Source organism: Trachypithecus francoisi, unplaced genomic scaffold (assembly GCF_009764315.1).
Source record: "Trachypithecus francoisi isolate TF-2019V2 unplaced genomic scaffold, Tfra_2.0 Lachesis_group9, whole genome shotgun sequence".
In the NCBI taxonomy this organism is placed as follows: domain Eukaryota; kingdom Metazoa; phylum Chordata; class Mammalia; order Primates; family Cercopithecidae; genus Trachypithecus; species Trachypithecus francoisi.
In genome coordinates, this window is record NW_022681474.1 from 33,443,724 (window position 1) to 33,458,781 (window position 15,058).

General features: G+C 47.2%; 1 protein-coding gene across 2 annotated transcripts in view; it reads left to right on the forward strand.

Moving 5' to 3' along the window:
• Positions 1-15,058, forward strand: part of HK1 (hexokinase 1) — a 137,237-nt gene that overhangs the window by 19,304 nt on the left and 102,875 nt on the right. For both annotated transcript variants that reach the window (XM_033209688.1, XM_033209687.1), the window contains 2 exons: positions 1,421-1,520; positions 8,068-8,115. In XM_033209688.1, coding sequence (XP_033065579.1) covers positions 1,494-1,520; positions 8,068-8,115 — 75 coding nt within the window. In that variant the 5' untranslated portion in view covers positions 1,421-1,493. The remainder of the gene's footprint in view (positions 1-1,420; positions 1,521-8,067; positions 8,116-15,058) is intronic.

The window sequence follows — 15,058 nt, forward strand, 5'->3', positions numbered from 1 at the left end:
TAGAAGGCAAATTTACAGACACAGAAAGTAGATTCGTGGTTGCCAGGGGCTGGGGGAAGGATCGAATGAGAATGGCTGCTGATGGGTATGGGTTTCCTTTTTCTTTTTTTGAGACGGAGTCTCGCTCTGTCACCCAGGCTGGAGTGCAGTGGCCGGATCTCAGCTCACTGCAAGCTCTGCCTCCCGGGTTTACGCCATTCTCCTGCCTCAGCCTCCCGAGTAGCTGGGACTACAGGCGCCCGCCACCTCGCCAGGCTAGTTTTTTGTATTTTTTAGTAGAGACGGGGTTTCACCGTGTTAGCCGGGATGGTCTCGATCTCCTGACCTCGTGATCCGCCCGTCTCGGCCTCCCAAAGTGCTGGGATTACAGGCTTGAGCCACCGCGCCCGGCCGGGTATGGGTTTCCTTATAGGGTGATGAAAATTTTCTGGAATTAGTGACGATGGTTGCACAACCTTGTGAATATACAGAAAACCACTGAATTATACATTTAAAGGGTGAACCTTTTGGTATGTGAGTTATAGCTCATTTAAAAAAAATCACATGTAAATAATGTGTACGTTATAAAGAATAGCCTTAAAAAGTTATAGGGTGAGATTTTAAAAGTCAAGTAGACTGAATGCAGTGGCTTACACCTGTAATCCCAGCACTTTGGGAGGCTGAGGCAGGGGAATCACTTGAGACCAGGGGTTCAAGACCAGCCTGGGCAACATAGCAAGACCCTGTCGCTACAAAAAAAATTAAAACTTAGGCTGGCATGGAGGCGCATGCCTGTGATTGCAGCTACTCAGCAGGCTGAGACAGGAGGATTGCTTGTGTCCAGGAGTTCGAGTTTGAGGCTGCAGTGTGCTACGATGGTACCACCGCACTCCAACCTGGTCAACAGAGTGAGACTCTGATTTGGCCTTTTGGAGATGTCTTTGCTAATTTCCACTTCTATTGGATTTCCTCTCCAAAACATGACTCTTTTCTTTGGAAGTAGTCATAAGCAGAGAAGGTTGTAGTCGGTGATGAGGTACCACTTCCAGACCAGGCTCCAGGGAATTTCTTCTAGAATGACAGGCTGCCAGAAACCTTGACTGGGTGCAGTAGCTCAGGCCTGTAACCCAGCACTTTAGGAGGCTGAAGTGGGGGGTTCGCTTGAGCCCAGGAGTTCGAAACCAGCCTGAGCAACAGAGGCTGCAGTGAGCTATGATGGCGCCACTGTACTCTAGTCTGGGCAACAGAGCAATACTCTGCCTCAAACGAACAAAAGGAGAAACTTTATGACATTTTACCTGGGTTTACGAATCATCTAGAAACGTGTCTGCACTATGTTTTGGTTCTCAGTATTAGGGTGCTTAGCTTCCTGATTGGTGAGGACAAAAATGAGACCAACAATCCTCTGACCCTGCCTTCTTTGAACTTGGCCTTTCTCCAGGTGTTCGAGACCCAGCTGTTGAGAGTAGAAAAGCAGAAGAAAGGACCTGAGGTCAGCAAGTGCCCTCCCCACTATGGGGCAGATCTGCCAGCGAGAATCGGTAAGCTCTGGTCCTTTCTTTTTCTTTCTTTCTTTCTTTTTTTTCACATTTTTGTTCTGTCGCCCAGGCTGGAGTGCAGTGGTGTGATCTCGGCTCACCGCATCCTCTGCCTCCCGGGTTCAAGCGATTCTCCTGCCTCAGCCTCCCAAGTAGCTGGGATTACAGGCATGGGCCACCATGCCTGGCTAATTTTGTATGTTTAGCAGAGATGGGGTTTCTCCATGTTGGTCAGGCTGGTCTCGAACTCATGATCTCAGGTGATCCGCCTGCCTTGGCCTCCCAAAGTGCTGGGACTACAGGCTGCTCTGGTGTTTCTTTAGCTTCTCAGAGGGGTCACATGTACCATAGCCTGCTCAACCTGCTCTCCCTGGCAGAGGGGTGTGTTGGGGTCCATCTTAGAGGAGGGAAAACTCTGACCAAGAGCACAGCAGGAAAGCGTCATGAGGCAAGGCAGGAGGCCCCCAAACCCAGAATCTAAGTCTTGCTGCAGGTTCATGTGCAGCAGAGGCCACTTGTGTTCTGACCAAGGGAAGCCCAGAGGATCGTTCTGTATCCCCCTGGTTAATTGCTTTTTAGACAGTTATGCTGTGAAGTCATCAATGTGTGCTGGAAATAGGGGTTCGGCTTTTTCGCCCTCTCTGGTTGAATTTTATGCTTCCATGTAAAAATGGGCTTCTGTCCATCAATTTTTTTTTTTCTTTTTTTTGAGACAGATTCTCACTCTGTTGCCCAGGCTGGAGTGCAATGGTATGATCTCGGCTCACTGTAACCTCTGCCTCCCGGATTCTTGTGCCTCAGCCTCCCTAGTAGCTGAAATTACAGGCATGCGCCACCATGCCCAGCTAATTTTGTAATTTTTTATAGAGATGGGGTTTCGTCATGTTGCCCAGGCTGGTCTTGAACCCCTGGCTTCATATGATCCGCCCATCTCAGTCTCCCAAAGTGCTGGGATTATAGGCGTGAGCTACTGCACCCGGCCATTTTTTTTTTTTTTTTTCATTTTAACAGAGACAAGGTCTTACTATGCTTTCCAGGCTGGTGTTGAACTGGCTTCAAGTGATCCTCCCACGTCATCCTCCCAAAGTGCTGGGATTACAGTGTGAGCCACAGTGCCCAGCCCAGAAGCCCGTTCTTACATCTTAAAGAGCTTTGATTCTCCCCCTGGATATTGAAATAAACCCTGGAAAATGTTTATAGGACAAATTATGTTCTTCTGAGTAGCTGGCTCATTTTAAATTAATTTGTGCTGCAGATGGGTCCCTCTGGAGCAAGGACTACAGCTGTTCCACCCCACCCCCCACCAACAGAACAATTTGGGAAATGGAGACACAGTGGCGTTGATCGCAATGACAAACACAGTGCTCATACTAACTGAGTGCCCTGAGCCCAGAACACTCTCAGAGCCCCATTTAAATCACTGCAGTGGCCTGGCCTGTTTGCTTTATGAAGACTTCCCCTGGTCAGCCCTTGGGTGGCAAATTAATTCCTGATTAGTATCTGAAAGTGGACAATACAAGCTCAAGGAGTTGCTTCCACCTCAAGGCAAGAGGTGAGGGGCTTGGGCATGCCTGGGGTGGTCATCTTTCCCTCAGTCCTGCAAGAGTAGCTTACAATGCCCTCTTCAGCATCTTTGAGAAGGGGTTTGCAAAGTCCAGCTCAGGTGCATCCTTCCTGCCTCCCAGGGTTGTTTGTTTGTTTGTTTGTTGTTGTTGTATGTTGTTGTTGTTGAAACAGAGTTTCACTCTTGTTGCCCAGTCTGCACTGCAGTGGCGCAATCTCAGCTCACTGCAACCTCCGCCTCCCAGGTTCAAGCAATTTTCCTTCCTCAGCCTCACCAGTAGCTGGGATTACAAGCTCCCGCCACGGCGCTCGGTTAATTTTTTGTATTTTTAGTAGAGATGGGGTTTCACCAAGTTGGCCAGGCTGTTCTCGAACTCCTGACCTCAGGTGATCCACCCGCCTCAGCCTCCCAAAGTGCTGTGATTACAGGCGTGAACCTCCGTGCCCACCCAGTCCCTCTCAGGCTTTTGAGAGGATTGAATTCTGTCCTGTTCCTAATGCCCAACTGGAAGCTCCCGGCCTCATTCTCCTTTGTGGAATCCAAGGCACTTGCATGGTTGTCAGTGGGGAGTGGAGGCCACTAAATACAGAAATCCAAAATTCCTCTTAGCCGTTGGGCCTCTTAGGCCTCTTCGTTTTCTCTTCCTTCACCCCCAACCAGAGTGAGAAAAGTTTTGCCTGCTTTGGGAAAGAAGGAGCCCTTCTAAACCTGGAAGTGTGTTTGGGATGTCATTGCCACCTCTCATGGCCCCCTTCCTGTGCCCTTGCCTGGCTTTGCCAGTCCTAGGCAGAATGCCACCAGGAATTTAAAGCAGGCCAGGCCAGCCTTGGAGAGGTGGCACAATGCAGCCAGTGTCACAGGCGCCATGTGGCAGTCAGCAGGTTTGGACTCCAGCACCCAGAGTTCAGTGTCAATCTGATGACAGACCCTCAGGTCCTCTGTGGTGCGTGGAGGTTCAGGGAGAGGAGCACAGGCTCCGGGATCTCAGACACAGAAGGAAATCCAACAGCTGGACATTGATTTGGTCCCATCAATTAGCCCAGCAAGTTGTAGTTCTCATTGCCTGGAGCCTCTGTCAATCCATGATCTTTATTGTAGCTGCTTTATTTACCAAGGAAGTCCTCTGTGCCCACCACTCCCAAAGGCCCAGTGAAGAAGGTGTCATTCCCATTTCACAGATGGGGAAACAGGCTTAGAGAGGTTAAATTCCTTTCCCAAGCTTGTACAGTTTGTCCTGGCAGATCCAGGACATAAACTCAGGTCTCTCGCACTCCAGGACTGTGCTCTTTCTACCTACCATCAAGCTCAAGGCTGAAGGTGAGGTGTGTGACTCCAATCCTAATTTCCTAAGGATAGATATATTTTGAGTTGTTCCAAGCTTAGAAACTTGTGCTTGGGATATTGAAATTTCCAGTTAGTCTAAGGAAGGGCCAAACATTGATTGCATGGTCCATTTGGTTTCTTTCTCATAGGTTTCCTGACAATTCCAAGCCCCAGACAGTATTTTTCACTGTTGCCTTACTACTAATTCTCATGTAGGCTTGGAAGTATCTGCAAGGCTTCATCAGAGCCATTTCAGCAGGGAGTTGGCTATCATGGGGGTGTCAGTGTAAGGGTTAGACAGTTTTGGCTTTGGGCATGTGGAAAACTTGCCTGGATTGTTTTGGAAGCTCAGACTGCCTATGGGATGCTATTTTTTGCTTCCTTAGTTTTCCTAGGACCATAATTTTTTTAAAGTTTATTTTGTATAGATGGAATCTTGCCCTGTCACCCAGGTTGGAGTTCAGTGCACAATGATGGCTCACTGCAGCCTTGAACTCTTGAGCTCAACTGATCCTCTTGCCTCAGCCTCCCAAGTAGCTGGGACTAGAGGTGTGTGCCCCCACACCCAGCTAATTTTTAGTTTTTTTTTTATAGAGACATGGTCTTGCTATGTTGCCCAGGCTGTTCTTAAACCCCTGGCCTCAAGTGATCCTCCTGCCTCAGCCTCCCAAAGTGCTGGGATTACAGGTATGAGCCACTGCACCCAGCCTAGGACCTTGATTATGTGAGGTAGGACAAGAAGTGCTGAAAAGATCATCCGTGCCCTCCAGGGAAGATACATACATGGGTTACACCTGATTCTTACAGGGACTACCTGCATGTCCATGGGCTGCTATGCAAGCTTCCAGGAACTTCAGTCTCCTTCCTTAGAGAGTGGGGTTGCCCCTTGTGCTCTGTCACTCTGGGTTCCATCCCTTCTCACCCACTAGTAGTGGGGAGGAAGAAGAAGAACTAATATTTATGCTGTGCTTTCTGGTTCTGGGCACTAAGATAGGAGGCACTTTACAGGTTATTATTACAGATAAAGGGCTGAGGAGGGCCTCAGTTTTGGTATTCATATTTTTCCCCCAGTTTTCCCCCAACCCCCGATGCTGCAGAGATACCTGCAGGGGTGAGTGGAGATTGACAATCAGAATCCTCTGAGATCTCCAAGTTAAGAGCAGAGTCCTTTGAAGTCCCTAGTCATCACCAATACACTTGAGTTTGGGCTACATTTGTTCTGACTTGAGGCTCCCCAGAAAGTTTGTCTCTAGCAGCCCCGGGATTGACTGGGACCAGGATCCACCCTATCCCCTGCTAGTGGTAGGTGGAAAGGTGGGGCCAGGCTCTAATCCGTCTGATTCATCTCCCCTTTCACTGGACAAGACTGATTTGGCCTCCACTGGCTCCAGAGGAGGCATGCTGGCTACACTCCAAATACTCATTTCTGGAGGTGTGACTTGAGCCCATTACCAAGCATTTTTATTCATCCCCCTGCTGCCTATCTGGCATCTTCTGTATGTGGGGACGTTTATCAACTCTGTGCTCCTTGGGTAGCCTTCTTCTGTGCCCAGTGACATGGGACAGCTCAGTCCCCAGCCTCAGTCAGCTGCCCTGGGCATGTTAGGCAGGTGGGCTGGTACTCACCTGTGCCTGAGGTTCCAGCCTCAGTTCACCTCCAATAGGTCTAGGTTTCCTTTTCCATGAAGTATTCCAGCAACCAGAAAGTCAAGCATCTAAACAGGGCAGCTTGCACATGATTTTTGGAGATACTGGAGGAGGAAGGAAGATATCTCCAAGATATGTATACATTGTCATTTCTGCCTCCAACCTTGAAATCTTTTTCTGTATCAGTTGGCTTTTGCTGTGTGTGTGGTGTAATAAATCACCTTAATACTTAGTGGCTTAAAACAATAATCTCTTATTCACCCGCAATCCTGTAAGTTGGTAATTTGGACTGAGCTCAGCTGGAACGGCTCTTCTCTGTCCCATTTACTGTCAGCCTGGCTCCCTCAGAGGTCCGCAGGCAGCTTGAGATCTGCGGCTTCTCTTCCACATCTGAAAGTTGACTGGCTATAGGCAAGAGTGGTAACTGGGCCATGTGCCAACATGTTCAGCAGACTAACTGGGGCTCATTCACATAGTGGTGGTTGCAAGGGTTCCAAGAGCAGCATGAGAGGTCAAACCCCAAAGCACAAGCATATTTCGAGTGTCTGTTTGCATGGCATTGCTATTGTCCTATGAGCCCAAGCAAGTCACATGGCCAATCCTGGAGTCACTGTGGGTGGAGACTATGTAAAAGCATGGGTACAGGGAGGAGAATTAGTGTGGCTGTTTTTTTGCAAACAATTTACTACACCCTCCCTATCCATTCAGCTATCATCATGAAAAATTCATATGAGCTTTTCTCTTGAATGGCAGCAGCTTCCAAAATTTGTGAGGCAAAGGAAGTTATAAAAAAACAGAATCTGCCAGGTGCAGTGGCTCACGCCTGTGATCCCACCACTTTGGGAAGCTGAGGCGGTGGATCACTTGAGCTCAGGAGTTTGAGACCAGCCTGGTCAATATAGAGAGACTATCTGTACAAAAAATAAAAAAATTTGGCCAGGCGTGGTGTCTCACGCTTGTAATCTCAGCACTTGGGAAGCTGAGGCAGGCAGATCACTCGAGGTCAGGAGTTCAAGACCATCTGGGCCAACATAGAGAAATCCCGTCTCTACTAAAAATAAATTAAAAAAAAAACATTAGCTGGGTGTGGTTGCAGGTGCCTGTAATCCCAACTACTCGGAAGGCTGAGGCAGGAGAATTGCTTGTACCCGGGAGGCGGAGGTTGCAGTGAGCAGAGATCGCACCACTGCACTCCAACCTGGGTGACAGAGCCAGACTCCATCTCAATAAATAAATAAACAAATAGATAAGCCAGGTGTGGTGTTGCACACCTGTAGTCCCAGCTACTTGGGAGGGTGAGGTGGGAGGATCACTTGAGCCCAGGAGGTCGAGGCTACAGTGAGCCATAATCACGCCACTGCATTCCAAGCCTGGGCAACAGAGAGAGAGAGAGGGAGAGGGACAGAGAGAGAGAGAGAGAGATCCTGTCTCAAAAAAAAAAAAAAAAAAAAATAGCGAGGGGAGGGCAGAATGCTAACTCATCTCTCGCAGATCCTGCCAAGAGCTGGTCACTGCTTGATGACCATGTCACCTCCTTGCTCATCAGGGAAGCACTGCATCCTGCAGTGTAGGAGACACAGTGGGGCCAGTGGTTCAACAGGCATTAGATGTCAGTGCTCCCACAGCTCCTCTCCAGACCTCTGCGGCAGCTCTGGTGCTGCTGCGCTTCCATTACTGACTGGCACATCTGTCTTTCTTAGTGGATTGTGGGCTCCTTGAGGGCTGAACCATGGTTGTTTTTCATCTTGGAATCTCCAGCTCCCAACACAGTGCCAGGTACATTTGTAAGAACCTAGAATTTGTGTGAATAAATTAGTGAATTGCCCATGACTGAGCTCTGCTGCATTTCATCCAGAGACTTGGTAATCATGATAGAATTTGCTTAGACATTCCAAGGTTACTTGTAATTACTTTTGCTTTCTGAGTGTGATTGATTAGTTATAAGCATCAATATGTTGTGAATGCAAGTTGCTAAAATGCATTTGTAACACTTTACTTGTCCTGTCTTTCTCTAAGGCTACAGCAGCTAAAACACCAAAATCTCCTCCACTTGCTGAAAGTGAGGTAAGAAAGCTATTTTTTTTTTCATTTCCTTCTGTAACATTTTCTGTAAAAAATAGTGCATGACAATCCCCTTTGGAATTCTGATAATGATTTTAAGCCAGCCGTGCAGCAGTGCAGTGGCTTCTCCAGGGTGTGGAGCAGTACTGACCTCCAACTTGCTCCCTGCTGGACTCAGCCCACCTGAACAGGGAAGGTGCTTTCCAAGGGAGCCTAACAGAGGTCCCCTTCTTAGCCCTTTCTTGGAAGCAGAATGCTAATTGTCAGAGCCAAATACAAGGCCCTCCTGCCTTGGGGATGTGAGGCGTCCTGACTGTGAGAGACCCTGGGAAGGGAAATGGAATGGTCTCTCCCCTCCTGTCTTTTCCATTTTATAGTCAAGCATGCCAGAAACTTGGCACCCATCTGCTCTGCACTTCAATATGGACAAGTTTCAGATCTTTCCTATCAACATATCCCATTTAGCCCCAAATCAGAGAGTTTCCTGTGCTGTTTGTGATGACCTACCTCTTCCCTCCCATTCCCCAAGTGCACACCTTATTGTCTCTTTAAAGTGGCAACAGAGTGGATCTGAGATGGGTTGCTTCATGCGAAGGCGGTGAGGTGTAGAATTTATGAATCAGCTTGGGAGCAAAGCACAGAAACTCTCGATTTCCCCTGTGTCTGGGGCCATTACCTAGTCCCAGGTGAGGCCCAAAGCTGGGTATGGATTCACCTGGAGCCCCGGAGCTCTGCCCTGCTCCTCATTCCACTGATTGAATGTAGCTATATTCTTGTTCTTTTGAAAATAAATAAGACTCGGTCTGCAGCCTCAAAAGACTTAATGACTGAGAAGTGAAGCTCAATATTTTTTAAAAAGAGAAAGTTACAACCTAGGTGACACGTGCTTTAAGAGCCAAGTGAGGGAGTGGTCAACCACGTCTTCAGTTCAGATAACAATGGCTGGATAGAATGATGAGATTTGCAGAGAGTCTTGAAGAAGAGGAAAGCACGTGCCAGGCGAGGAAGGGCATTTCAAGCAGAGAGAGCAGCATGTGCCAAAACAGAGCCTGCAAAGAACGGGAAAAAGCTGGGGAGACTGAGAAGATTGCATGGGGCTGGGATTGGTTGTCCAGTTGAGAAACTCTGACAATGCGGTCTGAAGGATCCTCTAGGCTGAGGAGTCATGTGATTACATTGTTTTCTGTCTGGCAGTACCAAGGAGCTTGAGCTGGAGGAAGCCTTGGGCACCCAGGAAACCAGAGAGAGGGTAGGGGGCATAAGTGTAGTGAGACCTCCAGGGTGTGTGCTGTGCAAGATAATCTGCTTCCCAGTGGGAAGAAAGTACAGTTGACCCTGAAGCAATGAGGGGGTTATGAACACTGACCACCCCCACACCATGCAATAGAAAATCCGTATACAACTTTTGACTCCCCCAGAACTAAACTACTAAAACTACTGTTGACCAAAAGCCTTATCGATACCATAAAGTCAATGAACAAATATCACATACATTTTTTTTTTTTTTTTTTTGAGACGGAGTCTTGCTCTGCTGCCCAGGCTGGAGTGCAGTGGCCGGCTCACAGCTCACTGCAAGCTCCGCCTCCCGGGTTCACGCCATTCTCCTGTCTCAGCCTCCCGAGTAGCTGGGACTACAGGCGCCCGCCTCGTCGCCCGGCTAGTTTTTTGTATTTTTCAGTAGAGACGGGGTTTCTCCGTATTAGCCAGGATGGTCTCGATCTCCTGACCTCGTGATCCGCCCGTCTCGGCCTCCTAAAGTGCTGGGATTACAGGCTTGAGCCACCACGCCCGGCTATCGTATACATTTTATATACTATATTCTGTATTCTTACAATAAAGTAAGCTAGAGAAAAGAAAATGTTATTAAGAAAATCATAAGGAAGAGAAATAGATTTACTACTCATTAAGTGGGAGTGGATCACCATGAAGGTCTTCATCCTTGTAGTCTTCACTTTGAGCAAGCTGAGGAGGAGGTAGAGGAGGGGTTGGTCTTGCTATCGCGGGGGTGGCAGAGGTGGAAGAAGAAGCAGGTGGAAGCAAACTCGTGCAGTGCAAACCCTTGGTGTTCGAGGGTCAACTGGATTACAATTCCATTGTTACCAACTTTTTAAAGACAAATCAATGTTGGTGGCCTTGCAGGTACCCAGGCCTCTCATAATGAGGAGGGGTTGATAGTGGCCCCTTCCTTTATTTCCTGGACCATCTTTAGCATATTCTCAAGCATGGCAGCTTCAGAATTGGTTGGTTGAGGCCGGGTGCAGAGGCTCATTCCTGTAATTCCAGCACTTTGGGAGGCCAGGGTGGGCGTATCACCTGAGGTCAGGTGTTTGAGACCAGCCTGGACAACACGGTAAAGCCCCATCTCTACTAAAAATACAAAAATTAGCCAGACGTGGTGGTGTGCACCTGTAATCCCAACTACTTGTGAGGCTGAGGCACGAGAATCGCTTGAACCTGGGAGGTGGAGGTTGCAGTGAGCTGAGATCGTGCCACTGCACTCTAGCTTGGGCCACAGAGTGAGACTCTGTCTCAAAAAAAAAAAAAAAAAGAATTTCTTGGTTGGGTCAGGCACGGTGGCTCACATCTGTAATCCCAGCACTTTGGGAGGCCGAGGTGGGTGGATCACCTGTGGTCAGGAGATCCAGACCACCCTGGCCAACATGGTGAAACTCTGTCTCTACTAAAAATACAAAAATTACCCTGGTGTGGTGGCGGGCACCTGTAATCCCAGTTACTCAGGAGGCTGAGGCAGGAGAAATGCTTGAACCCAGGAGGTGGAGGTTACAGTGAGCTGAGATCACACCATTGCACTCCAGCCTGGGCAAGAAGAGAGAAACTCCGTCTCAAGGAAAAAAAAAAAAAAAGAATTGCTTGGTTGAAGTAGTCTTAATGTATCATGTTATTTGGCTTTAATTAGACTGATCCTCACAAAATAGGCAAGTGGTTTTAAAAGACTTCTGCATAAAAAATGTGGGTTGAGACAGGTGTGGTGACTCACACCTGTAATACCAGTGCTTTAGAAGACCGAGTAGAGAGGATGACTTGAGGCTAGGGGCTTGAGAACATCCTCGGCAACACAGCAAGACCTCACCTCCAAAAAAATTTTAGGCCAGGTGCGGTGGCTCATGTCTGTAATCCCAGCACTTTAGGAGGCCGAGACGGGCGGATCACGAGGTCAGGAGATCGAGACCATCCTGGCTAACACGGTGAAACCCCATCTCTACTAAAAAATACAAAAAAATTAGCCGGGTGTGGTATGGGTGCCCGTAGTCCCAGTTACTCAGGAGGCTGAGGCAGAAGAATGGCGTGAACCCGGGAGGCGGAGCTTGCAGTGATCTGAGATTGCACCACTGCGCTCCAGCCTGGGCGACAGAGTGAGCCTCTGTCTCATTAAAAAAAAAAAAAAAAAAAAAAAAAATTAAAAATTTAGGTGAGCATGCTGATGTATGCCTGCAATCCCAGCTACCTGAGAGGCTGAGGCAGGAGAATTGCTTGAGCCCAAGAGTTTGAGGCTGCAATGAGCTATGATTGCGCCCCTGCACTCCAGCATGGGTGACAGAGTAAGACCCTGTCTCTTAAAAAGAAAAAAAAAAAGTAAAAGAAACTGAGTTGAAGCTAACACAAATGAACAATGAGAAAATAAGACCGCTGATAATTTTCCTACCCCTGGTACAGACTATTCAGCTACATCATGGGGTTGAAAGAAGACAAAGATCTTATTAGATATAATGGCAAATCAGTCAAAACATTAAAAATTAGCAAGGCTATTTAAATTCTGGTTTTACATATGATTTTGTTAATGATGAGCTAATCACTATGTGTACAGAGTGCCTTGAGAGAACTGGCTAATGACACTACTAGGCCACCACATTTAAAAATAGTTCATCTTTCTCTCTTTATTTATTTGTGTATTATTATATTTTGGAAACAGAGTCTCACCCTGTTGCCCAGGCTGGAGTGCAGTGACGTGATCTCGGCTCACTGCAACCTCTGCCTCCTGGGTTCAAGTGATTCTCCTGCCTCAGACTCCCGAGTACCTGGGATTACAGGCGTGTGCCACCACGCCCGACCTATGTTTTTATTTATTTTTTTAATGAAAGTATAATTTACTACCAGTCAAACACACAAATTCTGTCAGCTTAATAAGTGTGTTGTTTTTGAGACAGGATCTTGCTCTGTCACCCAGACTGGAGTGCAGTGGTGCGATCTTGGCTCACTGCAGCCTCCACCCTGTGAGCTCAAGTGACCCTCCCACCTCAGTCTCCCAAGTAGCTGGGACTACAACCATGTGCCAGCCTGACCATTTTGTTTGTTTGTGGGTTTTTTGTTTTTTTGTTTTTTTTTTTGAGACAGAGTCTCACTCTGTTGTCCAGGCCGGAGTGCAATGGCATGATCTCGGCTCCTGCAACCTCCGCCTCCCGGGTTCAAGCGATTCTCCTGACTCAGCCTCCAGAACAGCTGGGATTACAGGCGCACGCCACCAGGCCTGGCTAATTTTTGTATTTTTAGTAGAGACGGGGTTTCACCATTTTGGTCAGGCTGGTCTCGAACACCTGACCTCGTGATCCCCTGGTCTCAGCCTCCCAAACTGCTGGGATTACAGGTGTGAGCCACCACGCCCAGCTTTGTTTGTGTGTTTTTGAGATGGAGTTTCACTCTGTTGCCTGTGCTGGAGTGCAGTGGCAGCTGACTGCAACCTCCAGCTCCCACATTCAAGCAATTCTCCTGCCTCACCCTCCCGAGTAGCTGGGATTACAGGCGCCTACCACTATGCCCAGTAATTTTTTGTATTTTTGGTAGCGATGGGGTTTTACCATGTTGGCCAGGCTGGTCTCAAACTCCTGACCTCGTGATTCGCCTGCCTTGACCTCCCAAAGTGCTGGGATTACAGGCCTCAGCCACTGCACCCGGCCTATTTTTAAATTTTTTTTGGTAGAGACAGGGTCTTGCCATGTTGTCCAGGCTGGTCTTGGACTCCTGAGCTCAAGCAATCCACCTGCCTCAGCCTCCCAAAGTGCTTGGATTACAGATGTGAGCCACCATGCCTGGTTGTTTAAGAAGTTTTAACACATGTATACACCTATGTAACCATTGCCCAGTTCAAGATATAGAGCATTTCCATCACCCCCCAAAATCCCTTCACGCTCTTTTCCAGTCAATACTTCCCATTTCCTGTCCTGAGAGTATCACTATTCTGACTTCTATCGCCAGAGCTTTTCTGTTCTTGAACCTCATGTAACTATAATCATACATATGTACTCTCTTGTGCTTGGTTTTAATATTTTTATGTTGCTGCATATATCAAAAGGTTATTCCTATGTAATTTTTTTTCATGAGGCATTTTATTTGTAAATATGTATAACATCTCTAGAAAAAAAATTCCAGGATTTTCCTTCCTGTGTATTTTCGTCTTGCTTCTTCACAGTTTATGATGCCAGCTGAAATTGTCAGTACAATGAAACCAAACTGGCCGATGGAAGCAGATTATTCTGCCATTTCTCTAGATCTTTGAGTTGCACATCAAATCTGGGGCTGATCATGCCACACTTGTTTAGACTGCCTGTGAGGTTCACAACACTTTTCCCAGCTCTGTGATCATCAATGATTTCAAATTTGCCCATATAATCATGCTTCATCATCACAGTGAGAAACCAGACGATGACTTTGGAGCATGGCCTAAGAACCTGGTGTTTGTCTCTTTTCGGCATTGTTGATGCTCTTGAGAGCATCAGCCAGGACATTCACGTGCACCACTGTGGTGGCATGGAAAGATGGCAAAAACAGCCCTATGTGATTTTGTTAGTAGAAAATCCTAGAATACCCACAAAAACCTATTAGAACTAATGAATAAGTTCAGCAAGGTTATAGGATACAAGATTAATATACAAAAATCAATTGTAGCCAGGCAATTGAATAAGAGGAAAGAGAACTCACATTTCCTGATTTCAAAACTTATAAAGCAGGCTGGACGTGGTGGCTCACACTTGTAATCCTAGCACTTTGGGAGGCTGAGGCAGGTGATCACCTGAGGTCAGGAGTTCGTGACCAGCCTTGTCAACATGGTGAAATCCCATCTCTACTAAAAATACAAAAAATTAGCCAGGCGTGGTGGTGGGTGCCTGTAATCCCAGCTACTTGGGGGGCTGAGGCAGGAGAATCACTTGAACCTGGGAGGCAGAGGTTGCGGTGAGCTGAGATCACGCCATTGCACTCCAGCCTGGGCAACGAGAGCAAAACTCCATCTCAAAACAAAACAACAACAACAAAAACTTATAAAGCTACAGTAATCAAGACAGTGTGATACTAGCATTAGGATAATTATATAGCTGCATGGACTGAAATTGAGAGTTCAGAAATAAACCCTTACATTTATGGTATAATAATTTTTGACAAAGATGTGAAAACAATTCAATGGGGAAAGAAAAGCTTTTTCAACACATGGTGCTAAGACTCTGTCTCTACAAAAAAGTAATTTTAAAATTTGCTGAGAGTGGTGGCATGCATCTGTGGTCCCAGATACTTGGGAGGCTGAGGTGGGAGGATCACTTGGGCCCTGGAAGATCAAGGCTGCAGTGAGCTGTGAGTGATCCACTCCAGCCTGAGCAAAAGGATGGGACCCTGTCTCAAAAAAAAAAAAAAAAAAGAAGGTTTGTAGGTTTGATTTGTTTGCTTTGTTTGTTTGTTCTGAGATACTTTTACAGGTAGAATTCTTAGGGTTTGGTAACAGGTTAGATGTGGAGCCCATGGGAGTGGAAGGAGGTCAAGGATGATGACAGATTTTCAGCAGAGGTGATGAGGGGATAGTTCTACCTGGAACATTCTTTTCCTAGACACTGGCATAGTGTCCCTCATGTTATTCTGGTTTCTGCTCAAATGCCACATCTTCAGAGGGCCTTCCCTGTCCATCCTGTCTAAAATGAAATCCCTACCCTTTATTTGTTCAACC